The sequence below is a fragment of the Bos indicus x Bos taurus genome, chromosome 11 (assembly GCF_003369695.1).
Source record: "Bos indicus x Bos taurus breed Angus x Brahman F1 hybrid chromosome 11, Bos_hybrid_MaternalHap_v2.0, whole genome shotgun sequence".
NCBI lineage: Eukaryota > Metazoa > Chordata > Mammalia > Artiodactyla > Bovidae > Bos > Bos indicus x Bos taurus.
In genome coordinates this window covers 70,653,710-70,681,342 of record NC_040086.1, presented here as the reverse complement: position 1 = coordinate 70,681,342, position 27,633 = coordinate 70,653,710, and the positions used below count along the sequence as shown (strand labels likewise).

Genomic DNA, 27,633 nt, shown 5'->3' with positions numbered 1-27,633 from the left:
GAATTGCTTGTCAAATCAGGGACTGAAACGAAAAAAAGAAAAGCGAGGCGGGAACAGCCACAACCGCGTATGCGTAGCGCCGGAGCCTGGCCAGCTGGGAGGCGGGAAGGTCAGCACTGCCTACGCGCGCTCTGCGTAATGGGAGCTTCCCCAGCGCAGCAAACCCTGGGAGCCTCTGGGGCGCTTGCGCAGCCGCCGAGATTCAGCGCAGTGGAACTGGCGAGGAAGGGCGACGCACCTGCGCGAAGGGGGCGGTGCGGCGCGGCGGCGGTGGTGGCGGGAGAACCGAGTCCAGTGCGATTGCGCGAGGGCAGGGGGTGGGTGAGGCGGGGACGCGCGGGGAGTACGCCGTGCGCCTGCGCGGGGGGCTGCGTGGCGCGGTGGCGGGGCAGGGCGGTGTGGAGTGAGTGGCGCTGCGGGTGGGGCCGTCGGCGGCGCTGGTGAGCTTTGCGGAGTTGGGCGGTGCCGAGGAGGAGGAGGAGGAGGAGGAGGTGGCGGCGGCGGCGGCGGCGGCGGCTGGGTCTGACGCGGCCCGGTTCGTGGGGGGCTCCGCTTGTTTATTTATTTATTTATCGTGGGTGCCTCCGAGTGTGTGCGAGCTCCACTGCTAGGTGGGGAGGGGGTGGGGGGAGGGCCCGGGGGAAGGGGGAGTTGGAGTTGGGGTCGAAACGCCGCGTGACTTGTAGGTGAGGGCACGCCGAGCGGTCGCCGCAGACTCCGCCGCCGAGAAGCCCTTGTTCCCGCTGCCGGGAAGGAGCGTCTGGTGCCGACAAGATGGCGGACGGAGAGCTGAACGTGGACAGTCTTATTACCCGACTGCTGGAGGGTGAGTCGGGGCCCGGCGGGCCGCGGGGAGGGGACGCTTTCCCTTATCCCTCCTGGTCCCTCAGGCGCTGGAGCCCGAGGGAACACCCCCCCCCCAATCCCCCCACCCCCCCGACGCCCGCTTCCCTGCTTTTCCCGCCCCGAGGCGGCCGCCGAGGATGGGGGCGAAGAAGCTGGTGGGCCAGGGGAGCGGCCTCCGGGAGAGAGGCCGGGCGAGAGGTGCTGTCCCCGCGGGCGGGCAGTGCCCCGCGGACCTTCGGGGACCCGCACGGCGGCGCGCGGCCGGGGCGTGGGGTGACCCTTTCCAGAAGGAGGGGGTCGGGATGCGTGCTCCGATGCATTGTATGCCCGCGAATTGTATGTTTCTCCTCTGTTCTCTTTGTGCCTTGCCCTTGGCTGCCTCCCGATTCTTGTTCTGGGAGTGAAAAGAAACAAATTTTTTTTTAAATCTTTGTGGGAAAACTGATCGGTTCAGCAAATTTTACATGATCCTACAGGGCGAACTATTCAGGGAGAAGATAACACTAGCGAGAGTACCTCCCATGTCTAATTTAGCTTTGAAAAATAGTAAAACAGGTCTGACCGAGGCGAAGAAGCACGCCAGAAATAATGTAGACACACGTTTGCTGTGGGGATTAGTTTCCGGATTTGAGAATTTTAACAGGTTTGAGCAGGGTTTAATTTCTGCACAAACTTAGAAAAGGTCGATTGTAAAGCCTCTGTTGTGTTTAAAGGGTCTTTACAAGTCTTCGCAGCTTTTGAAGTTTCTGGGCCCTTCTGTTTTTATTGGATAGGTTTATGTTAGGGTTGGGGATTGAGGGATAAGGAAGAGATGGAGAGGCTAGGATATTACTCAAAGTCCATCGCGGTCTTCTGCCCGCGAATGCCTTTATCCCAACATTTGCGTCATCACTAACTGCTTTGTGAGTGTGTAGAAAACAAATTAACCCATTAAAAAAAAAAGATTTAGAGTCCTCTCTGTCGGAAACCGTGGCAGGATTACATAGACGTTGTTACTTGCTTTCGAATTTCCTGAAGATAATTGTTTTTCACAGTGAAACAGTATGTACTTACTGTGATGGAAAAGCATCATACAAGATTGTATGGTTGGGGGGCGGAAGGGAGGGCGCTAGTTCCTTTTTTTGGCCGAAGTGTCGGTATCTCATCAGTTTCTGTGTATACCGGTTGTGTAACAAACTACAGTAAATTTGCTGCAGATGTGAGACTGAATGTCTTTTAAGACTGAATAAGAAGCAAAGTTTTACCAGGAACTCTTACTTACTTTTTCCTTTACTATCAAGTTATTCCTGGGAGGCCCCCTGGTGCCTGCAGTCAGTGTTCACTGTTTAAGACTTGGTGGATTTTAACAGATGTGAACATCTTGCTGGGTGTGAGACATTTGCTTTAGGGGGGAATTTTTTTTTTTTTTTAATTTGTTGTTTGTTCTGAGAGGGAAATGTAGCTGTTTAAAATTTTTATTATCTTGTTAACTTTGGGAGAAGTTTATGCTCACCATGAACTTGGCTTGTAAATTTAAATATTTAAAAATCTGATGCTTGTATCCAACTTGTTCATTTTTATTTTCCATATACTTATTTATATACTTTATAGGCATAAGACAGAATAAACTTATGTATTTTTAAATGCTTGATGTGGGACGTCTTAAATCAGATGATTTTATGAAGTGATTGTTTCTGTGAATTTGAATTACATCAGTGTTCGGTTCTGGTTTTTGATGATCATTTTCCAGACATTTTCCCCTTTTAAATTAGCAAGAATTTATTGACCTGCTTTGTGCCAGTCACCAGGAGTGCAAAGACAAGACACTGTCTCTTCATTCAGGGAATTCCCAATTTAAACAAGTGATTTTCAAGCTTTTGCAGCCTGCTCTCTGTCAGTAAAGGGTACCATTACTTGCTCCTTAATCCTGGGAAGTATATTTAGTTTTGACAGTGCCTCCCTGGGATTCTTAAATTCTCCAGGCTCCTTTCTCCTTTGCAAAATCTAGACCTGTCCAAAGACATCCAAAACAGACTTGGATTTTCTAGTAAGTAGTTATTTTTAGTCTTGAAATAATTTTTTTTTTAGTTTCCAAATAAAAATTAATTGATTTTCAGTGACATTACATTTTAATTAAATTTAACTGAAATTCAAGTGAGGTTGCTTAGCAGAATAGCTGTAGTTAAATTTTTGGTTTGTCTTTAGTATTAAATGAAGGTACAGAACTTGATCAGCAATACTTGATCTCATTTTAAAGTGTTGATTGTAGTTCCATAACATAGTCTCGATTTTTTTTTCTTTTTATTACATCAAATTACCAGTCAGCTATAACACTTTTAGTATAAATTTTTATGAGTTGCTTTGTGTTTTCTTAGGTGGGCAAATCATGTGAATTGCCAAAGCACCATTTACATTTAATTTTTTTGTTGTTATTATTTAATGCAAAACAGTATACTGATTTATTGTTTGGACAGTGCATATTCCTCCAATATATTTTCTTGATTCAGTTTTACTTACTACAAAGCCAGAGATTCCTAACACTCAGCTGTAGTGACCCTGATACTACATTGTTGTGGGTTTATCATCGTGCTTTTGACTGGTTGTTTAAATTGAAGCTAGTTTCTGTGAGTATCCTGAGAAATCCACTAAAAGCTTTTTTACTTTGATGAGCAGTTCCAAAAGGACTTAGGATGGCAGTGGGAGTATAGAGAAATCACCTGGGGAGCTTTATTCAGACTGTCAATGTTGAGTTTACTTTGGAGGAGTTGAAATAGGATGAGTAGAATCTGCTTGTTTGGGAATCTGCTTCTGGGTGGTTAAGATTGTGCTAGCTTTGTTCCCAAATACAGACATGATCCAAGTGTTTAAAAACTGGGCTGTATCAGCTGATGATAACTAACATGTGCCCATTATATATTTGATTATGTATGTGTATCATGTACATTTAAAACTGAGTGTCTGGGATATGCTTTTCTGATTATAAAAATAAGCATTCTTATTCTTACAGGAAAGAATTTCTTATATGAAACAGTGAAGAATTAAAACCAGAGTCCTCCCCATAATTCCATGATCCAGAGATAACTTGTTGAAATTTCGATGCATTTTTCTTTCAGATACTTTACATCTTTAGAATATTGTTTATGTAGCTTTATGAGTTAATTTTTAAACGTTTTCTTACAGTTTTTTTTTTTTTTTTGCTTTGCTACAAAGCTAAACTTAATATTACAAGATAAATTGTAGACTGTTAGTATCATGTTAGTAGACTGTTAGCAAAAACTTAACAGAATATGATTGTGTTTGTATTTTTGGCCTGGTATTTATGAAAATCTTGGGATGTGTGTATTTTTGTTTATAAATCCGTTTTTCACTTAATCACAACCTATCAGATGTCTAAATTTGTGAAACTGCTGTGATTATTTTTAGTTAAGCTGGAAGACTAAGCAAATAGGAAGTTTATGTCTTTTGTGTCCTTTTGAACGTCAAGAAAAGGAATGGATTTGGAAAATGAAGATTAATGAAACCATATTAAAGCCCTACCCCCCACCCCTTTTTTTAAGCTTTATTGTTGTTTTTTTGGCTGCACCACACAGCTTGTGGAATATAAGTTCCCCAGCCAGGAATTGAATCCTGGTCCCCTGCAGTGAAAGCACTATGCCTCCAGTTACTGGATCGCCAGGGAATTCCCAAGTCTCTCCTTTCTCCTTTTTAAATAATAGTTTTATTGAGATACAGTTCGCATACCATGCAATTTCACCTTTTGAATTGTATAATTGAGTGGTTTGTAGTATATTCACAGAGTTGTGCAACCCATCAGTCACCACCATCAACATTAGAAAGTTCTCCCCATCATTCTCAAACACACCCCTGTTCCCATTAGCTGACAAGTCCCTTTTCCCTTCACTCCTCTCCAGCACTAGGTTATCCCTAATCTACTTCCTGTGGATTTTGCCTGTTCTGGACATTTCATGTGAATGAAATAATGCATTATGTGATCTCTTGTGATTGGCTTGTTTTTAATGTTTTGCAAGTTCATCTATATTGAAGCATGTGTCAGTATTTCGTTCCTTTTATGGCTAAACAGTATTTCATTGTATGACTGTACTACATTTTTATTTGTCTGTTTGTCACTTGATGGACATTTGAGTTGTTTCCTGCTTTGGGCTGTTGTGAAAAATACTGCTATGGATGTTTATGTACAAGTGTTTGTGTGGGCATATGTTTTCATTTCCCTTGGGTAATATAACTGGGAGTGGAATTCCTTTGTCAATGGGTAACTCTGTTTAACCTTTGGAGGAACTGCCAAACTGTTTAAAGCTTCTTTTCTGATTCAGTTGTTTAATTATGACCCAGCAGTCTAAAGGTTAGGCAGTTTTGAAGGAAGTGCTAGTTGATCTTGGCAACCTCAGCTTCTGCAGGGCAAGTGTTATGTGTAAACCCAAGGCCAGGTCTCTTGGAAAAAGCAGGTTGAGGAATAGGGGAGATAGGCTGAAGGTTGCTTTCTCTCCTCTTGCTTCTTTTTAGATGAAAAGCTGGAGAAGGCATAAAGATGGTTCATTGTTCAGAGATTGAGTATTTAAATGGTTTTCCTGTTAGTTCCAGGTGAGGGAAATTTTGACAGTTTGAAGAAGTAGTCCGGAGTGTTATTATTGTATTTGAATACAGGGCTTTTCTGATAAATGTTCAAATCCAAGATTAGGATTTATTGGGATTTAGAAATCTATTTACATTTGAGTCTAGAGACAGGATTATATTAAGATTTAGGATTAGTGAGGAAGATATTAAATTTTATCAAGTAATTTTTTTCCCTCTGATGTCTTATTATCCACATTTATTGTTTTGATAGAATATCTGTTCTAATATCCTATGTTCTCAAGCAACTCTAACAGGTAAAATAATGCAGCTGTTAAGAATGTCAAAATATTTAGAAATAATTAAAATCTCAGTTTCTGAAACAAAGGTTATCCTAGAAGTCTTGGGCTCTAGGGATGCAAGAAGAAATGGTTTGCAAATGTCAGTAGGCTTACTGTGGTGTGGTGGTGGAGGATATGGATTCACAGTTGAATCTTCTAGGATTTAATTTTGAGTCTATACAAATTTATACCCTTGGACAGCAATCACTGCTCTAGTGGCTAGAAGTAGTCATTTCAAGACTTACTGTTTCTGGGAAAATAGAGGATCAGTGAAGACAGGAAGCAGAGAGATGGAGGTTACAACTCTCCTTTCTTTTTGTAAACTCTCCACCTTCCCCCAAGATTGCATATGGTTACCTTTGAAGTCTTGGTTATTAGTAGGTGAAATGCAATTTTTTTTACACCTCATCCTCTGTAATACACTGCACCTCAGATTTTTCTCTGTTAGATAACATGAAAATGCTTTAATGGAAATTAAGTCCTTATTCTACAATTAGTGAGGTAGGAGGCTAAAAATGCAGAAATTCATTCTGAAGTTAAGTATATGTAAATAACCAGTAGGCACTAGCTTGATAGAGGAATTCAGTTCCTGGTCTAGGTGGGTATTTGCCATACATAGGGAAAATAGATAAAGGACAGGGGCAGTTGTCCTTTAATCTGCCTATCCACCTGTGTATAGCAGAGTGATTTATGAGGACATACATAACCTTCCTAATAATCACTGACCTCAGGGCCCTCCCTTCCCAGATTTTCCTGCTTCTGTGCAAAGACTAGGTTTATTTCATCATGAAAGAGTTTAAGCCTTGGGCTGTTCCTTAGACCATGCCTGAGTTTCCATCTTAGTCAATTACCAAACTATTGATAGAAACATTTTCTTGATTTGAGTGCTTGCCTTTTCGGAGAAGGCAATGGCACCCCACTCCAGTACTCTTGCCTGGAAAATCCCATGGACGGAGGAGCCTGGTGGGCTGCAGTCCATGGGGTCTCGAAGAGTCGGACACGACTGAGCGACTTCACTTTCACTTTTCACTTTCCTGCATTGGAGAAGGAAATGGCAACCCACTCCAGTGTTCTTGCCTGGAGAATCCCAGGGACGGGAAGCCTGGTGGGCTGCTGTCTATGGGGTCGCACAGAGTCAGACACGACTGAAGCGACGCAGCAGCAGCAGCAGCAGCTAACACCATTTTAACTTTTCCCTTAATCCTGCCACCTATTTTCAACATTTAAAGAAATCAAGTTACTTTTCCCCATAAAAGAAATTTAAAGTGAAAGTGAAGTGGCTCAGTCGTGTCGACTCTTTGCGGCCCCATGGACTATAAGCTTCCGTCCATGGCTCCTCCGTCCACGGGATTTTCAAGGCAAAAGTACTGGAGTGGGTTGCCATTTCCTTCTCCAGGGGATCTTACCAACCCATGGATTGAACCCATGTCTCTCACATTGTAGGCAAACAAATGCTTTTACCATCTGAGCTACCAGGGAAGTCCAAAGAAATTTAAGGACTTCTATTAATATAGCTTTCTCTAATGTTGTACTTAGCAGTTACGGCTCTTTTATTTTAAATGGAAAGCTGAGAAGAAAACTTTATAGATACTTTTAGGTTTTTCTGTGATATTTGAATATTTATCAAATAATTGAGCCAGAGTAGTGAAAGAAAATGACTAGGCTTCTGAGTGGAAGTGAAAGATCTAAGTTACATAATGACAGAGAGGAGGGTATTTTATGAACATCAGACCTTAGCTGCAATTGTTATGTGAATCCTAAATAAAATCAGGTGTACATTTGTTTACTCAAGGTGTATCTAAGTATTGGTACATGCTGATACTTGTTAAAGATACAGGTTCTACATGTGTTACAATTTCAGCTTATTCCCAGTTTCTTCTGTATTTCTGGGATGATAATAGGTACCTGCTTCATAATGTATCTATTTGTAACAATTAAACCGGTAAAACACTTTGAACATAATAAAAGCTCCGAAAATGTTAGTGTTCTTGTTTAGTGTAAACCTGAGCCAAGATAAGGTAAGAGAGGGCTTCTTAATGCTGGTGAGCCCTGGACCCTCTCCACAGTAATTTTTGAGAAGGTTTATTTCTAGTGAGGATCTAACAGACGTGCGTTGTTTGTTGCATACAGCCACGTATAGAACTGTGTGTGTGTGTAAAACATTTCTTTCCTATTACTGTTATTTGGCATTTATAATCTGGTTTGACATATTAATGTTGGTGCTGAGGGGGAGAGAGATTTTTAGGCAGAATAAAGTGGTGAAAGGTGATTTAAGGAGATTTGGTGTATGCTTTCTTTTGATTAGGGACTAGAGAGCAGTGGATTTCAAACTTTGAATCTTGAGACTACTTTATATTCATAAAAAGAACTGAGGACAAGAGTTTTCGTGTGAGTTGTTTATCAGTACTGTTAGAAATTAAAACTACGAATTTAAAATTTTGATAACCTGTTCATTTTATGTAAGTAGAGTTTGCTTTCTACAACAAAAATATTAGGGATCAGCACATTTCTTTAATGTCTAGCTTTGTAGAAGACAGAAGAATTCTCATACCTTCAGTTTGTTTTGATAACATTGTTTTGGTTGAAGTATCTGAAGAAAATCTGTACTTTTACAGATAAATCAGAAAAGGAGTATTTTAAAAGCATTTATAGATAATGGTGGATATTCTTTAATAGTATAATAGAAATTGACAAGTGGTAATTTCTTAAAGGTTAGTTGTAATGTGGAATCTGAAATGTTCTCTTACATCAAAATCCATTGATCTATCTTGCATTTTAAATGGATCTTACAAATGATTTTGTAACATGCCTTGGTTCTTTTAAAATCACTGGTTAAGGTGATTTATGCAGATGTTAAAAGTTGACACATTTTATACAACATTAAAGAATCACATTTGTTAATTTAGAACAAGGTATCAGATGAGTCCTTAAGTATGAAAAAGCTGTCAAATTCATGGTGCTGGATACAGAGTTTCCAAAATTTTAATTTTCACTAGCAACAAATGCTGTCAATTGTTTCATTTGAAATGACAGGCTCACTTTGTTCATTTTCAAGCATATCTGTTATATATCTTGAGTGAGTAACTATAGTTTGTTAGTTGTGCTTTCCAGCAAAAGAGATGTTCTGTGAAAGAAAAATTAGCTGGATCACTTTGGTACTTCAACAGTCACTCTAGAGCTTTTCTTGAAGACAGCCATTGTACTAGAATATGCAACAGGAAAGCTTCATGGATACTTTCCATTTCCTCATGCAGAATATTAGAAAGATGTATACTCAGTGGTGGAGATTTAATAAAATTCATCATTTTTACTGCTTAAGGGCATTTTAATTTGAAACTGGATCTTTCTGTTTCACTGTAAGCGCATGGCACTTCAGTGCCACTGACTTGGTTTCTGCTCAGGTGCCTGCATTTTAATCATCGTTTTCACCATGCATATGTCAATGCAGTAAAAAAGAGGATCACACTCTGAGAACCCACAGGCCTACAGCACTCCCTTCTAATCCTGAAATGTCTAGCCTGCCCCTGTATCTGTTAAGTTTTCTTCTTTACTCTTTTTTCATTATCTGTTTGTTTACTAGTGTACCTGAAATGATACAAGCAGTTCACAGACTCCTCTGAGAAATCGTGAAAGCCCTGGGCCTTCCCCGAAAAATATGCATGTTTATATACACAGTACTACAGACAGGGGGATTACAGAGCTCCTGAAGGCCATCTGTAGACTCAGATCATATTAATAATTACTATCAGGCAAACTTAAGATAAAATTATGGCAGCTGCCTAGTTCTTTCATTTAAAACCAAAATTCCACATTCTAGCCAATTGTAAAAATTTTACGTTTTTAAGTTAACTTTGCTGTTTAGTATGTAACCTTGATTGAATCATTTTAGTATTGTAGAAATTAAAATATTAAAGGTTAATGAAGATTACTAAGATTTCATGGGGCAAAAATAGTAATGGAATTATTCTCTTGACATTCTTTCTGTTTCAGAGAAGACAGTTATTAGTAAAAAACTTGCTGGAAAAAAATTGCATATTGTTATTGAAAATAAAATTTAGCATACACACAACACAGACATACATATCATGCACCATTTGTAATTTAAGAGACAAACCTGCATTGAAAAGACTTTTAAAAGAATTTGAAATATAGTGATTGAGTATAATTTTTTGCAGTCATGAGAAGGGACTTCTTTTAGGGGAGAAGACAACATTTTGTTTAATTGAGGTTCAGAGTTGGTGTTCTGTATCATCAAAGTCAATGGAAGTGTTTGTCTATTGTTGATCTATAATGAGATTTTATGTATTTTATCTTGGAAGCTGTCTTAACACAGATAGGTACTGCCAAAACTAGTATCAATCTACAAGCATATGGTTTTAGTTAAGTGATTTTAGTCATCACTTGGAAGGTATTTATAGGATTTTATTAGTCCTCTCTTGATATCTGCCTTTTAGCATGTCATTACATTACAGATTAATCAATTCCAGTAATAGGTTAGGTGGAAGCTTCTCACCTGCACAAATAAATGAATTTTGATATATTTTGCATTAGCACTAAGATCTGATGAATGCTGTTAGAACTGTGGTTTGAGCTTAGAAAATAGTATTCAGTGCAAAACTTATGAGGGAGTAAAAATCTCACTTGTTTTAACTTTTGACAACCCTGAAACTGTATAAAGCAACCTGACATTTGCTTGTGACCCAGGCAACGTTAGTTGTTAAAGTGACTTAATATAGTATATGTTTCACATACAAGGTTTTTTGTTTTGGGGGTTTTTTTGCATTTTAATTTTAGGTTTTAACTGAGAAATATTATTAGGTTTGTAGTAAAATCTAATTTATAAAACCTACTCTCTGTTTGATAGTAGTGATTGGGGGTTACTCTTCTCATTCAGAAAAATTTCAGTATCAGCCCTAAGCCTTAAAAAAATCAGTAAAACTTCATCACTACTGAACTGCTCTGTGCTAGGGCAAGTCAGGATATTCAGCTTTTGTTTCTCACAAACATTTGTGGACCCGACCATGGTTAGGTTTATGAGAACTAATGAAGTATACCATTGGTATCGCTGGTTCAACGGTGTGATTAGAATCTTTTTCCACTCAGTAACTGCACTATAAACTTTAAATACCTTCAATTTTTACAGGCTTTTTAAAATTATCCAACTAAGTCTTTTTCTGCTCCATGCATAGTTTTACCTGCATCATTGTTGTGGGTTTGTTTGTTTGGCTTCTTTGGAAAAAAATTTTTTTTTTAGGCCGCACAGTGTGGACTGTGGCATCTTAGTTCCCCCACCAGGGTTTGAACCATGTTGCTCCCCACTCCCTGCCGTGGAAGCGTGGAGTATTAACCACTGAACCTCCAGGGAAGTCCCTCTTTGAAAATATTCTTGTCTGTGGTTGTTCCACTCATACTGTTCATGGAGGCTAACTTTTCTGTCATTTCAAATTCAGTATTGGCTCCTCAAATAAGCAACAAATAAGTATTGGCAGTATCTGTGAATGCATTCATTAAGAGCCAATGAAACCACTCAAAATTGTTCGTTTTTTTAACTCATTATTGATGTTGCTTCCAACGTTGTCAACTCTTCAAGAGCTGTTTTTACAGAAAGACTTCAATAAATACATATAGTTTGGGGACATATTTCTTTGGCTTTTCCAAACAAACATGATTTAATTAAGTCACCATTAGTAAATGGCTTTCCTCACTTGCTAATACATGAATCAGTTGGAAACTTACTTTCATTGCAGCCTCATTTCTATTTTTGTGCAGAAATTCTGCTGTGATGAGATTCTGTTAAAATTTTTTTTTAAAGTTTTGTTACTTCCTGTGAGTTGGGAATGTTGTGACAAGTGCTCAGTTTCCTAATGTTAACACATATTTTATTCTTTTAGCTGGAAAGTCATAAATATAATGCCTGATAGTCTAATCCAGTAACAAAATAATCTACACTCCATTGTGCCTTAGACATTCACATTCCACTTTTCTTCCTTTAACATGATGAGTATGCACTAGTAATAAAATTAAAATAAAATGGCACTCAATACATTGTTGAGTTATAGCTGTATCTCTGCAATTTCTAGAACCTTGGGAAACAATGCAAAGCCATGAGGGTACCCCATGTACTCGCTGCTACAACTACTCAACTCTGCCATTGTAGCGTGAAAGTACCTGTAGGTATTGATAATAACTAAATGAATGAGAGTGGTTCTGTTCCAGTAAAATTTCATTTTTGAATGCTAACATTTGAATTTCATGTAACTTTTATGTGTCACAAAGTATTATTTTTTCCCACCTCCCCACCGTTATTAAAAATATATAAAGGACCAAATTTCACCTTGGACCTTAGTGTTTTCCCCCCTTTCTGTTGTAAACATGATTTTGCAGAAAGCTTGCTTTATCAGGAGTCAGGTACCTTGGTGCTCACACCCATGTTGCATGACTGATTCATTCACATAATGTATGGAGTTATGGCCCTTAATGTCTAGTCCTTGGCAAGGTATTTCTCAAAATTCTTTATAAAATCATATGAATTTCTAGTGTATACCCAATAATCATATTTTGTGTACTTACTATTTTCACTTGAGCAGAGGGTTTTGATCTTGAAGTACCAGTGAGTTCACCAGTCACTCCTAGAGGCATAGGGGAATAGACTCCAAATAAAAAGTGGCAGTCTTACTGGAGTAAAGAGGAGAGGTGGAAGTCTGGGGCAACTAAAGCAGTTGAAACTTAAGTCCTAAAGAGGAGAGAATCACATAGACTCTAACCTCAGAACCTGTAGTCGACTCCCGCTAAAGTCGAGGACTTCCCTGGTGGCTCAGACAGTAAAGCGTCTGCCTACAATGCGGGAGACCCAGGTTCAATCCCTGGGTCAGGAAGATCTCCTGGAGAAGGAAATGGCAACCCACTCCAGTATTCTTGCTTGGAAAATCCCGTGGGCAGAGGAGCCTGGTAGGCTACAGTCCATGGGGTCACAAAGAGTCAGACACAACTGAGCGACTCCACGTTCATGTTCTCCCTAAAGTCATTGACTTCTAAGATGCACACATGCAAGAGAAGATTCTAAGAAGTGCAGAAGAATCTGAGCAGAGATTACAGCGTTGTCCAGTACCTGCGTGGCAAAACTTGACGTTAAGACTTAATAAAGTAAGAGAGACTATATTGTACCCTGAGTTTTCTGTTGAGACCTCCATCATGGCCAAGATTGAGGGCAAAATGAAATAGACCTGCCCTCAAGAAAATGTGGGTGCATTATTGCCACACTTGCTGCTGCTAAAGGAAACAACCCTCTGTGGAGAAGATGTCATAAAAAACTACTACAGTTATTCATCCATAATCAAATATTTCTGTGAAATACTACAGGAATGCTAACATGATCAATTGACCAAAAAAAAGAAGAAAAAGTATAAATCCACCTTGTATAATTCATATATTAGAGATGTCACACAGACTTTAAGATAACTGATTTAATATGCTCAAGGTAAAGAGGAAAGGAAAAATTTCATCAGAGACCTGGAAACTTTATAACCAAAAAAATACGTTAACTAAAGTTAAGAATTTCGTAGTTGTGTTTACATACTTGCAAATTAAAAACAGCAGAATAGAGGAGTAGTAAACTAGGGGAAAATAGTTGAGTGGAAATTCTGCAGTGCTGAGAGAGAAAAAATAAAGGGGGAATACAGAAAGAAGGCAGCAGAAGACCATAGAAAAGTTTAACATGTCACCTTACACCTGTCAGAATGGCTGTTATCAAAAAGAGAACAAATAACAAGTGTCAGCAAGGGTATGGATGAAAGGAAATGCTGGTGCACTGTTGGGGGTGGGGGGTAAATTGATGCAGCCACTACAGAAAACAGAATGGAGGTTCCTCAAAATATTAAAAATAGAACTACTGTAGGATCCAGCAATTCCACTTCTGGGTATGTATCTAAAGAAAACAAAAATACTAATTTGGAAAAGATGCACCTTTATGTTGCAGCATTATTTACAATAGCCAAAATGTGGATAAGTGCCCTTTATCCAGTGAATGGATAAAGAAGATATGGTGTGTGTGTTTGTATTGTGGACTATTAGCCATAAAAAAGAATGAAATCGTATCATCAGTGACAACAGGAATGGACCTAGACAGTATTTTGCTAAGTGAAATAAGTCAGACAAACAAAGACAAATACTATATGATTTCACTTGCATGTGGAAGCTAAAAAAACAAAACAGGTGAACAAACGAAACAGAAACAGTCGTAGATAGAACAAACAGATGGTGCCAGGGAGTGGGGGCTAAGAGAAATAGATGAGGAGGGTTAAGAGGTACAAATCTCTCAGTTGAAAAATAAATGAGTCAGGAGTGTGAAATGTACAGTCTGCGGAATGCAGTCAGTACCTTTGTATGGTGACAGATGGAAACTAAACTTATGGTGATCATTTTGAAATGTATAGAAATATCGAATCACTCACTGTTGCACCAGCAACTAACAGTGTTGCAGGTCAAGTACACTTCAAAAACAAACTTACTTGTGGGAAACAAAGATCAGATTTGTGGTTACCAAAGGTGTGGTTACCAGAGGAGGGGAATTGATTGAAAGTAGTCAGAAGGTACAAACTTCCAGTTATGAGATACATACTGGGTATGTTATATACAACATGATAGTTATAATCAACACTGCTGTATGTTATATATGAAAACTGTTTAGACAGTGGATCCCAGGGAGTTGCCTGGCAGTCCAGGGCTTAGGACTCTGCACTTTCACTGCAGAGGCCCCGGTTCAGTCCCTAATGGGGGACCTAAGATCCCACAAGCTACATGCACAGCCATAAAAGAGAAAGAGTGGAACCTGGGAGTTCTTATCACAAGAGAAAAAAGCTTTTTTTCTGTTTTGTTTTGTTTCTATGTGAGATGATGGCTATTCACTAAACTTAATTGTGGTAATCATTTTGTGTTATTCTCCTTAAACGTATTCAGAGGTGTATGCCAATTATATCTCAATAGAACTGGGAAAAAAATTTTTTTAAGGGGGAGAAAAAGAATTTTGACCTTTATTCTATACCATACACAAAATTAAGGTAGATTATTGAATGAGTTAGGCTAAACAATAAAGTATCTAAAAGGTTTAAAAGTAAACATAAGGAAATACTTAGGAGAAGGCAAACATTTCTTGAACATGATGTAAGACACCAAAAAAAAAAAATTCAAGATGGATTTAAATACATTAAAGTATATCAGTTTTATCAAAGGCAGCAGTAAGAGAATGAAATTTTCTTGGGCCCCAAAATCACTGCAGATAGTGACTGCAGCCATGAAATTAAAAGACACTTTGGAAGAAAAGCTATGACCAACCTGGACAGCATATTAAAAAGCAGAGACATTGCCAATGAAGGTCCGCCTAGTTAAAGCTGTGTTTTTTTCAGTAGTCAGGTATGGATGTGAGAGTTGGACCATAAAGAAAGCTGAGCGCCAAAGAATGGATGCTTTTAAACTGTGATGTTGAAGAAGACTCTTGAGAGTCCCTTGGACAGCAAGAAGGTCCAACCAGTCCATCCTAAAGGAAATCAGTCCTGAATATTCATTGGAAGGACTGATGCTGAAGCTCAATACTTTGGCCAATACTTTGGCCACCTGATGCGAAGAACTGACTCATTGGAAAAGACCCTGATGCTGGGAAAGATTGAAGGCAGGAAAAGAAGGGGACAACAGAGGATGAGATGGTTGGATGGCATTACTGACTTGACGGACATGAGTTTGAGCAAGCTCCAGGAGTTGGTGGTGGACAGGGAAGCCTGGCGTGCTGCAGTCCATGGGGTCACCAAGAGTCTGACAGGACTAAGCAACTGAACTGAAACTGGGAGAAGATACTTACAATGTATCTGACAAAGAATTCATCTGGAATATGTAAAGAATTCCTACAGATCAGTTAAGTCCAGTTTTAAAGAATGAACAAAAGACTCAAAATGAACTTCACACAAAAAAAAGGATGTCCCAGTGGCCTATTGAGCATATGAAAAGGGTAATGCAAACCAAAATCTCACTGAATATCACTACACCCAACAAATTGACTAAAACTGGTGACAAAGAGGTAGAGCAGCATTGCTGGTGGGATTGTAAATTGGTTTAACCACTCTAGGAAACTGGTGGTATCTGCTTCTTAATAAAGCTAAGTCTTCCTGTGACCCAGTAGTCCTCCTGTTACATGTATACCAAGAGAAATGTACATGAATATTCAAAGCATTCATAATAGCCTCAAACAGGAAATGACCCAAATAGAGTATATAAATATATTTTGGTGTATTCGTATGAGAAAATACTTCAAATGGCTGCTAAATACAGCATGCATGAATCTCACGTGACAGTGAACAAGAGTGTATACTATTTATAAATTTATACTATAAATTTCTATTTAAAATTCAAAAACATTAGACTAATCTATGCTGAAAGAAATAAGAATAGTAACCTTGGGCATTATTATTGAATGGTTAGGGCTTAAGGGAGCCTTGGGCTGCTGGAAGTATTCTGTGTCTTGATCTGGGTGGTGGTTACCTAGGTGTATACATAAACCGTACTTTATATAATAGCTCAATTGATTTTTAAACATTAATAGTACAGTAGATATTTGCTGTAACAGAATTTTCACCTGGCTTGCATTTATTACCTACTGAAAATTTTTGGGGGGGAAATTTTTGACTAAAAAAATTTTTATGAGGTGGACTAGAAAGAGTATTGATTTTTTTTTTTTTTTGGTTTTTTGAATATTGAGTTTTAAGCCAGCTTTTTCTTTTTTTTTTTTCTAATTTTATTTTATTTTTAAACTTTACATAATTGTATTAGTTTTGCCAAATATCAAAATGAATCCGCCACAGGTATACATGTGTTCCCCATCCTGAACCCTCCTCCCTCCCCATACCATCCCTCTGGGCCGTCCCAGTGCACCAGCCCCAAGCATCCAGCATCGTGCATCGAACCTGGACTGGCAACTCGTTTCCTACATGATATTTTACATGTTTCATTGCCATTCTCCCAAATCTTCCCACCCTCTCCCTCTCCCACAGAGGCCATAAGACTGTTCTATACATCAGTGTCTCTTTTGCTGTCTCGTACACCGGGTTATTGTTACCATCTTTCTAAATTCCATATATATGCGTTAGTATTCTAAGAGTATTGATTTTTGAGTTTGAAGACCTTGTTCTGAATTCCTTTCTGCTGCTTTTTACTCCTGTAGTAATCTTGTGCAGATTATTTTAATCTCTTTCTGTTATTGTAGAATGTAGGTAGTAACTTCCCTTTTTAATTCTCGGGATACCAAAAGGATTAAATGAGATGATCGATGTGAAGTTGCTTTGCACTAAATTAATTATGCAGATATGTAGTATGTTCATAATTTAAAGACACTTGGGTCTAGATGCATAAACCCACATTCTGTAATTCCTCATGAATATTGTGATAGTGATCTAGTTCCCCCGTGTAACAGATTGCCTAGATTTATTCCCTTTTATCAGATAACTGAGAATTTTGAAGTGTTCTTGGAAGCCTTGGAGTCTGCACTGGTGGGAGCATGACTTTTACATTGAAAGACAGTGGGATTGCCCTGAGCAGTTTACCCTGTTCTCCCAATCATTTTGCTGATGTATCCTAAAATTTGGTCACGTGTCAGAAGCTTAACCCTTGGAAGAACCTTTAACTTCATCAACTTTTAGAAGTGATTGATTATGAAAGTCGCTGTTTTATTTGCCTGTGGAGGGTAGGGCAGCTATTACCAATTACAATTTTAAGAAAGTACTGATTGCAAGGTATCTCCTAACTTTTAGAGATATTAATTGGGAAAAAGCATGCAGTGAAATACAAGAAGTTTTGGTAAATTTTAGTTTCTGTGGATTAGCATGACTTAAAAGTTGAAGCATTTTTAGCCCTGTAAAAATGTTAGTTGAAGTGTACCTAACTGTAACTTAAATTACTTGCATGGGAGGCCAGAATTAAAGATGGAGCTTACAGAGGAAATAAAGCAAATTATGAGATAAAATATTCACCACTGGAATTTAGACACTTTAACACATCAAAGTGACCCACACTAGTCTTAATTTGCTTAATAATCATTGCCATCAAATTAAAACTAAATTTTGATAACCAAGAAGTGTTTTATTACTACAGAGTCACAGCAGAAATTGTGGAAACTTCTTTGAGAGCCCAAAGTATTTTGTTTGTATTGTCCATTGCTGTTATCTCTAAATAATTACCTTTAGGTGTGTGTTTGTCATCTGAAAGCCCCCAGAAACCTTTAATCCTTCAAGGAGAATACTTTTTACCTCCTAAAACTAAAATAGATAGGTATTTGATGTACTGATTGTAAAACCTTTTTTGTAATCATCATTTCCCACATTTACATTTTTGTACCAAGATTAATAATTGTTCCTATTGCAGGGCATTGAATCTAAGCTAGTATTTTAGATACTTAGAGGAAGATAAAAAGTTGTGTGTTTCTTCATCTTTAAAAAATTCACGTGTTTCAAGAAAGTAGGTAATTGAGAACTAGTACTTAAAAGGCTAAGTTTCCATAGTAAAAGCAGTTCTGATCATGGTTTGGATTTCAGAAATGGTCTTACTGTCATATTTGCTTAAAATACATTTCAACATTGTCTCTTTGTTATATTAGTATATTAATGGATTATATATATGAATAGGCTTTTGCAGGGTTAGAGGCTTTTTTTTTTTTTTTAAGCCTCTTTCAACCTGACAAAGGAATCCGCAATTTTTAGCAAGAAATGTATGGATTAAAATGTAAATGGGAAGTCATGGGTGTATATAAAAATGTAGTCTCTGTTTTCTTTAATAAATGCTGTCAAAGTAAGATTGGCAGCTCACAGTGTATTTAAAGAGAAGGAGCCAGTAGGGAAGGTAATAATGAGAGGAAATGATTAGAAGTTCAGTTCAGTAGGGCAAGGGCTTCCCTTGTGGCTCAGCTGGTAAAGAATCCACCTGCAATGTGGGAGATCTGGGTTTGATCCCTGGGTTGGGAAGTTCCCTTGGAGAAGGGAAAGGCTACCCACTCCAGAATTCTGGCCTGGAGAATTCCATGGATGACTGAGTGACTTTCACTTCATTTTCAATAGGGCAAATAAGGGAATTCTCCATGGACCGTTCCTCCCCACTCCATCCCAGAAGTTATTGGGAACCGTATTAATTAATGAGTTTTAATCACTTGAACTGCAAGGCCTCAAATTGACCACTGGAAAACAAAAAAGACCACATTTCCATGGTAGCAGCCTTATGGCAACCCACTCCAGTACTTCTGTTTGGAAAATCCCATGGACGGAGGAGCCTGGTGGGCTGCAGTCCATGGGGTCGAGAAGAGTCGGACATGACTAAGTGACTTCACTTTCACTTTTCACTTTCATGCACTGGAGAAGGAAATGGCAACCCACTCCAGTGTTCTTGCCTGGAGAATCCCAGGGACGGTGGAGCCTGGTGGGTTGCCGTCTATGGGGTCGCACAGAGTTGGACACGACTGAAGCGACTTAGCAGCAGCAGCAGCCTTAAGGAGCATTGGAAACCACCAACAGTGAAGATAGAGATAAGCCAAAGATCATAGAATAACCTACTGTTAGCCATGGAACACAACAGGGTATCTGATAGTTTGCTGCCTGTGTGAATCTTCTGATACTCAGAATATAGGCATGACTCCTTTTTTTAGAATTAATATTTTATGGATAAATTTTAGAAAACTGACCATTTTATTTACTGTTTACCAGTACGAGGATGTCGTCCAGGAAAGATTGTACAGATGACTGAAGCAGAAGTTCGGGGCTTATGTATCAAGTCTCGGGAGATCTTTCTCAGCCAGCCTATTCTTTTGGAATTGGAAGCACCACTGAAAATCTGTGGTATGTAAATGGGTAAAGTTGGCAACAATCTCTTTTGAATTCACTACACTGAAGATGAGTTAGAGAAAACATCTAAAAAGTTTTGTGAAAAAAAGGTTTGCTAGGTTTTATTACATACAATTGTAGAATTTGAGACTTTGAGAAAATGACAAGTTAGAGATGAGAAGAAAATGTTTGCTATATATACAGCAGATTAAAAGATTGCTGGTCACACTGTTACAAAGAGTTCTTAGAAATAAGAAAAAGACAATACAATTTAAAAAAATTGAGTGGGAGCAGATTGTAGAAGAGATTCAAATGACTAGTAAACATAAGATTCTCAGACTCACTTGTAATCAGTGAGATGCAACTTAAAAACAAATCTGGGACTCTGATGAAATTGGGGGGAAAAATGTCAAAAATTGTTATCTATTGTTATCAAGGATATGGATTCGAGTACACAGGTATAGAATTTTGGGGGTCGATATGGCCATATCCATGGTCTTCTAACTTAATTTTGATTGTTTTATTTTGAAGATTATATAACTATACAATTTGTATTTGATCTTTCAAATCTTACAGTGGCTTTTGGCCAGAGGCAAAAACTTAAACCTTAAGTTAACATTGTTGCAGTTGGAAAAACTGTTGGCACAGAAAAGCATTTTTCTATAGTTTATATACAGTAGGATGTGGTATGTATAATGTACTGACTTTTGGTTTGATAATGCAGTTTTTCTTTTAGTCGGAGAAGGCAATGGCACCCCACTCCAGTACTCTTGCCTGGAAAATCCATGGACAGAGGAGCCTGGTAGGCTGTAGTCCATGGGGTCGCTAAGAGTCGGGAACAACTGAGCGACTTCACTTTCACTTTTCACTTTCCTGCATTGGAGAAGGAAATGGCAACACACTCCAGTGTTCTTGCCTGGAGAATCCCAGGGACGGGGAAGCCTGGTGGGCTGTCGTCTCTGGGGTCGCACAGAGACAGACACGACTGAAGCGACGGCAGCAGCAGCAGTGTTTATCACATAGCTTTAATGAACTTAACCATCAGCTTTTGAAGAGATAGTTGAAATTGTGTGGAAATAATCAATCCCTTCTATGAATTAAATGAAGCAAATTAAAAGTCATCTTAAAATTTAAGTGACTCAATAGTCTCAACAAGATAGTCTTTACATGCTTTCGTACAGAAATAATTTGAAAGTAATAGAAGTTATTTATACTAAATATTTAGTTTTTGCTGTTTGCTCACTACTAGGCATGAAAAAAGTGAACCTAAGTTAAATTACCAGATAATGAATGTAACTGTATTAGTATATAACAAATTGCCCCCAAACTTTGTTATTTAACAACATTAATTTATCATGTCACAGTGTCTGTGGGGTAAAAATTCAGGCAGAGCTTAGTTGGATCCTCTGGTTTTGAGTCTCTCACAAGACTACAGTCAAGATGCCATTTGAACCTGTAATCATCTCAAAGCTCAATTGTGAAAGGATTCAGTTCCTTATGGGCCAGTGGACTGAAGACCTCAGTTCCTAAGGAGCTGTTGGCCCATGGCCTCCTTTAGTTCTTTATTAGGTTTGCTTCTCCATAAGGCAGCTTAATCATCGAGCATGAGAGATGGCAAGAGAAAGTGCAAGCAAGATGGGAAGCTACAATCTTTTGTAACCCAGTCTCCGAAGTGACAGCCCATCTCACTTTTGCTGTATCTTTTTCGTTAGAAGTAAGTCACTAGTTACAGCCCACATTCAGGAGAGAGGATTACATAAGGGTATAAACAGTGAGAATCATTTCATAGAAGCTGCTTTACCACAGTAACCATAAACTTTCTCAAACTGGCTTTTTCTGTTTTTAGGAGATATTCATGGACAGTATACAGATTTACTGCGATTATTTGAATATGGGGGTTTCCCCCCAGAAGCCAACTATCTTTTCTTAGGAGATTATGTGGACAGAGGAAAGCAGTCTTTGGAAACAATCTGCTTGCTATTGGCTTATAAAATCAAATACCCAGAAAACTTCTTTCTCTTAAGAGGAAACCATGAGTGTGCTAGCATCAATCGCATTTATGGATTCTATGATGAATGTAAGTAAAAATAAAAGCATTTCTTTTTAATTGGAAATTCTCTAATAGTTTTCCATTTCAGAAGAATTCTTTCAAGAGTTTTAAAAAATATGATCAAGCAGAAGCCCAAGAAGAGAGCCTTTCATGGAAGAGGAACCTGAAACTGGGAAACATGTTATTAGTTAAATAGGTTGCTTAGGACCTCTTCGGTCATGTTGTTTCAGGTTGGCTGCAGCTTACTCAGCTGAAAGGCCCTCTTATAATTAGTTTATGTAGTAAAAATATCCAAGTGGAGCAGAGGTCACTATAGATAGTAAGTAGCCTGTTTCTAGTCTCCATTAAGGTTTTAGTTTTCTTGTGATATGATAAAAACTCTTATTGAGCCTGTGTCACAAAAAAAATTGAGAAGTTCTATGAAATTATTTAAAATTTGAAGTTTATTAGAATTTTAATCTGTACCAATAAGGATGTTGCGTACTCTGGTCCTTATTTTGTTGTACTCTTTTTCATCAGTAGAAGTCACTGGTTTGCTGTTGTGTGGTGGTATTTCCGAGTGTTACAGATGACCCCGTTACATATCACTTTGGTCTTTTTGCTTTTTGTTAGGTTATGGAAGTGAATGGGCTTCCCTAGGTTGGGAAGATCCCCTGGAGAAGGGAATGGCATCCCGCTCCAGTATTCTTGCCTGGAGAGTTCCATGGATAGAGGAGCCTAGTGGGCTACAGTCCATGGGGTCGCAAAGAGTTGACGCGACTGAGCAACTAACTTAACAAGAGAGTGGATGAACATATGTTTGATTAATTAAAAGTTAGAACCAGTTAACAATGATGTTCAAATGGAATTTTATTTTTCAGTGCTGAATTCTCCATTAGAATCTATTTTTGCTTTTCTCCATGCTTAATTACAGTAGAACTATTAGAACCCCTCTCTCTTTGTTTCATGTAATCATTTATTTGACAAACTTTTGAGGATGTATTATATGCCAGGCACTATTCTAAATACTAGGAATGCAGCAGTGCTCAAGAGAGATAGATGATCTCTATTCTTACGGAGTTTAGATTCTAGTTGGAATGATTTTATATTGCATTTTTATTTCTAAGGTGTAGTGTATGGTTTCAGTTGTTTAAATCAGACCAGTAGACAGGAAGTGGATTGTAGTACACCAAGCTATAACCACTTTTCTGAAGCTATATCAGAAATAGAGGTGTATTATTAAAGGATAAAATATGGACTTGAATACTCTTAAGGATAGAGAAGAAATCAAATGAAATGTATGTGAGAGCAGCTTGTAAACACTTTCAGTTATGCTTGTTCATTGAGAGAAAGGTTATGGCATAAAAAGCAGAGGAAATGAGTGCTTTGTGTCTGTTATTCCTCCTCTTGGTTAGTTGCAACTTACTACCAAATTCAGAAAACTCAGTAACTCCAAAAAGGTAAACATGCATTTAAGACTGTCTTCATTGTAGTTCTTGATGTTAGATTACAGGAAAATTATAGCCTTTGTGTCTCTATTTATCCTTGCTGTGGTGCCAAGTAGAAATTTACTCAAAAGTTAAGCACCTGGAAATTCTCCTTTCTTGGCAACAAGTTTATACCATGTTACCAATGCATTAGAGTTGTACCAATGCATACCTCTCCAGAGGCACTCTTTTCACTTCTGCTTACTTATTTGGCTAGGTATTTAACATGTTGAACGGAAAAAATTAATAATCTGTTAGCTTGTTTAGAGTTGCTATATTATAGTGATCTTAAAAGGCAAAAATGTTTTATTTGTTTCATAAAACACCTGGCAAAATCTTTTTAGTCTTTGTAATTTTACTGAAGGTGCTGAATGTTTATTGTATGTATTACCAAGTGACATTCATTATAGAAAAAAACAAGTGCTAGGTGAAACATAAAGAAAATTGGAATCATGTATAAGTCTGTGGCTATTAGAATAACTAATGAGAACAGTTTTAGATTTGTTCTGTTTGTTTGTCCTTTTTTTAGGCAAACGAAGATTTAATATTAAGTTGTGGAAGACCTTCACTGATTGTTTCAACTGTCTGCCTATAGCTGCCATTGTGGATGAGAAGATCTTCTGTTGTCATGGAGGTAGACTAGTAAATCTGCTTTATGGGCTTTTCTTTTTTTCTTCCCTTATTTAGAAAGGGCCTGTGTTTATTGAGGTGCTGTGGGAAAACAAAGCAGTGCTTGTTTGAAAACTCAAGTGATTAAAACTGTTTTAAACATAGCCAACAATACCTTTTAATAACTAGAAATTTGTGGTGGTTTATACATAATGAAAATGCAGATTTAGTACTTGTCTTTAAAGAGTTTCATATATGAGGAGGATGACCAGAGTTTTGCTTGAAAAAAATGTCTTTCCTTTGCCTCAGTTTTGACAGGAAACTATCAGTGAAAATGCAAGGATCATGACTATTTTCTTGTCTCTATTAAATGCCTTTCATCAGAATTCACATATAATTGAGTTTAATATTCTCACATGCCAAGAGTTCTAGGCTTTATGTACTATGTCTGCATTAGTCCTAAAAGTAATAATAGAATGATAAATATATGACAGTTTATTTGAAAAACTAATATGTGTCTAGCAGTTGGCTGGATACCATGAAAAAATATAGGTAGTGTATGATCTGGCTATCTTGAAGCATTTTAAAACCTGTTGATAAAACATTTTCAAAACAGATAATTCAGTAATGAAAGGAATTTGTCAGAGTACTTGTTGACAGTAATTATAATGAAAAATCAGGAAAGGAGAGAATTGTTGGGCAAACATTTACGGAAGCTTGGGTTTTGGAGATGAAAAGGACGTGAGAGTCTTTCTAGTTGAAGGACTATGTGAGGGCTGGCCCAACTAAGATGTCAAATACATTTTGGAGAACAATGGGATCAGATTTTGGAGATGTGAGTACTGGGCAAAGGAGTTTGTTGAATGGTTTAATAACCATTTTGTACAGGGAGATAATTTAATGAAAATAGTTTTTCATCAGTGTGCAGGAAGAATTAAGGTAGAAAAATGCTAAAAGATAGATGCATGTGTCTTAGCCTGAGGTAATAAGATGTTTATTCTTAGAACATAATTTACTATGTTAGTTGAAACATTGTATAGGAAACACTAGACATTTAGGAAATGTTTAGGATTAAGTGGTAAGAAGTGGCCAGACTTCTTAGTAGGAAGGACTAGAATTGAGGTGCCTTCCTATGAAGAGCAAGGAGTGGTTGGAAAGAAAGAAAAGTGGTAGGATTTTTTCTTTGAAAAATCTTTTGAAATGAAAAGGACTTTTATTTCTCTGATAGGGAAGAATAGGGAAGACCTAATCATAATGTTCTTTTATGTCAAGGTGGGATTCTATTTAATAACCCAATGAACATTGAAAGGAATGCTTGAAAGTATCTTTAATTTCACATAGGGAATCTACTTTGATTAAATGCTTTTTATTTGGAGTGAAAATTTTTTAGATGTCAGTACTATGAGTCCTGTTTTCATTCATAGGACTGTCACCAGACCTGCAATCTATGGAGCAGATACGGAGAATTATGAGACCCACTGATGTCCCTGATACAGGTTAAGTATATAGAGAAGTTTAACCTTTAGTGTGTGTGTGGTCATACCATGCAGCATGCAAAATCTTAGTTCACCAACCAGGGATCAAACCTGTGCTCCCTACATTGGGAGCACCTGGGAAGTCCCTTAATCAATTTTTAATGTAAAATGTTGACATATATGAACTTTATTATATTTAATGAAGGTAGGACTGTATTGTGTAATAAATAGAGCTTTGTTTTAGTAGTCAATAAGCTAACTACAGATTACTTGGAATAATACAAAATATTTCACTCTCCACTAATTCCCCATAGTACAGAAGTTTTAGATTTTATTATAACTGTAATATGGTTCTATCAAACTTATTTTTTGCCTAAAATCTTGCCAGTTTTTGCTCAGTGTACTAAAGCATACTGAGAGCATAATGATATCACTCAGAATGCTACTCATACTAAACATCAACCATATAAACAGTTGTATAGATGCTCTTTTATCAGTAAGCCACTGACATATTGCAGTACATTGTCTCCTAACAGAGTACCACTGTTTTTGTGTGGATTATTTTTTTAAAAATGCATTTTGCCAGATTTTGACTGTAATTTAGAATATATTTGACTAAACCTAATAGAAGCTAGTACTTAAGTAATAATATTTATTTAAAATAAGGTACAATACAAATTTTAGGTGATTACATCTTGAGAGTTCCTGTTGATGGTATAGTTCAGGCATAAATCAGTTTCAAAGATGGCATGTTAAGTTTCTCTTTCCATAATATTTTAATGGGAATTTTTGAGATGCCATGAAATGGCCATTTTGAGCTTTCATATTGTCCGTCATATTTAGAAATTTATTTTCTAGAAACAATAGCCTAATGATTATAATACTTATTCATTAGGGCATGGATTATAAACATTAAACCTTGACTGTTGGATTCTTGTCTTGATTCCATTAAGGTTGAAGAATGCCACATTGTTGTTGCTACGATTATTTTATTTTGTATGCATCCAGGCGGTTGCATTTTCCAGATAGTCCCGAAAGCCAACTACATTTTAGTTATTTTGTCATATAAAAACCATAGAATAGTATCTTAACCTCCTCACTGCTCCTTTTGTGGAAACAGACTGGAAACTATGAGCATTATAGAGCTGTGTGTGTGTGTGTGTGTATTTAAAGAATCAGCTTCTGATTCTTTAGCAACCAGAAAGAGCTTGTAAATTGAGACCATCATAGTGGATTTGTTATACTGGTGGATTTCTTATGACAGGAGCTTAGGAAATGATGATAGAAATTAAGTGTACATTGCCACCATTTCTACAATATGTTTTAGGTACTTCACCTACCAAGATAAGCTATGCTACTGCTAAGTCACTTCAGTCGTGTCCAACTCTGTGTGATCCCATAGACGCCAGCCCACCAGGCTCCCCCGTCCCTGGGATTCTCCAGGCAAGAACACTGGAGTGGGTTGCCATTTCCTTCTCCAATGCAGGAAAGTGAAAAGTGAAAGTGAAGTCGCTCAGTCGTGTCCGACTTTTAGCGTCCCCATGGACTACAGCCTACCAGGCTTCTCTGTCCATGGGATTTTCCAAGCAAGAGTACTGGAGTGGGGTGCCATTGTCTTCTCCGAGATAAGCTATATTGTGACTCAAAATGAAGCGCTCCTTTTGTTATAAGCTATATTAGTATATGGGTTATCAAAAAAAATCTTTGACCCCAACTCATTCTAAAACAGTCTTCCCTTAGCATTTATTCATTGTACTTGAAGCTTAACCATTTCGTACTTCGGAGAAAGGGCAATGGCACCCCACTCCAGTACTCTTGCCTGGAAAATCCCATGAATGGAGGAACCTGGTAGGCTGTAGTCCATGGGGTCGCTAAGAGTCGGACACGACTGAGCGACTTCACTTTCACTTTTCACTTTCATGCATTGGAGAAGGAAATGGCAACCCACTCCAGTGTTCTTTGCCTGGAGAATCCCAGGGACAGGGGAGCCTGATGGGCTTCCATCTATGGGGTCGCACAGAGTTGGACACGACTGAAGCGACTTAGCAGTAGCAGTAGCAGGTTAATTCTTACCCTTTAAGGAGAGCTGCTATTCTCTCTTCTTTTGTTTTGACAATACCTTTCCAATACTTATTGCTCATTCCTTCTCTGCCTGCGTATTAGATGTTTGATTTCTCAGAGTAGATTTATTGGTCTTCTTAATTTACATTCCCAAGATGGTCTCAGTGGATGATGGAGATGTTGTTGTCGCTAAGTCATATCCGACTCTTTTTTTTCGACGTAATGAACTGCAGCATGCCAGGCTTCCCTGTTCTTCACTATCTCCTGGAGTTTCACTTCAATTGCTCAGTTGTGTCTGACTCTGTGACTCCATGGACTGCAGCACGCCAGGTCTCCCTGTCCATCACCAACTCCTGGAGTTTACTCAGACTCATGTCCATTGACTCAGTG

At 38.1% G+C, this 27,633-nt stretch overlaps 1 protein-coding gene across 3 annotated transcripts in view; it reads left to right on the top strand.

Annotated features, from left to right (window-relative positions):
* Nucleotides 1–214: 214 nt before the first annotated feature.
* PPP1CB (protein phosphatase 1 catalytic subunit beta) overlaps nt 215–27,633 on the top strand; it is a 37,692-nt gene continuing 10,273 nt past the window's right edge. The window contains exons 1-6 of one of the 3 annotated variants that reach the window (XM_027555765.1): nt 215–317; nt 687–826; nt 19,466–19,597; nt 21,429–21,659; nt 23,628–23,732; nt 25,132–25,203. In XM_027555765.1, coding sequence (XP_027411566.1) covers nt 775–826; nt 19,466–19,597; nt 21,429–21,659; nt 23,628–23,732; nt 25,132–25,203 — 592 coding nt within the window. In that variant the 5' untranslated portion in view covers nt 215–317; nt 687–774. Of the gene's footprint in view, nt 318–344; nt 536–686; nt 827–19,465; nt 19,598–21,428; nt 21,660–23,627; nt 23,733–25,131; nt 25,204–27,633 lie in introns of those variants that run through there. The other 2 variants (XM_027555764.1, XM_027555763.1) reach the window with 2 other exon arrangements.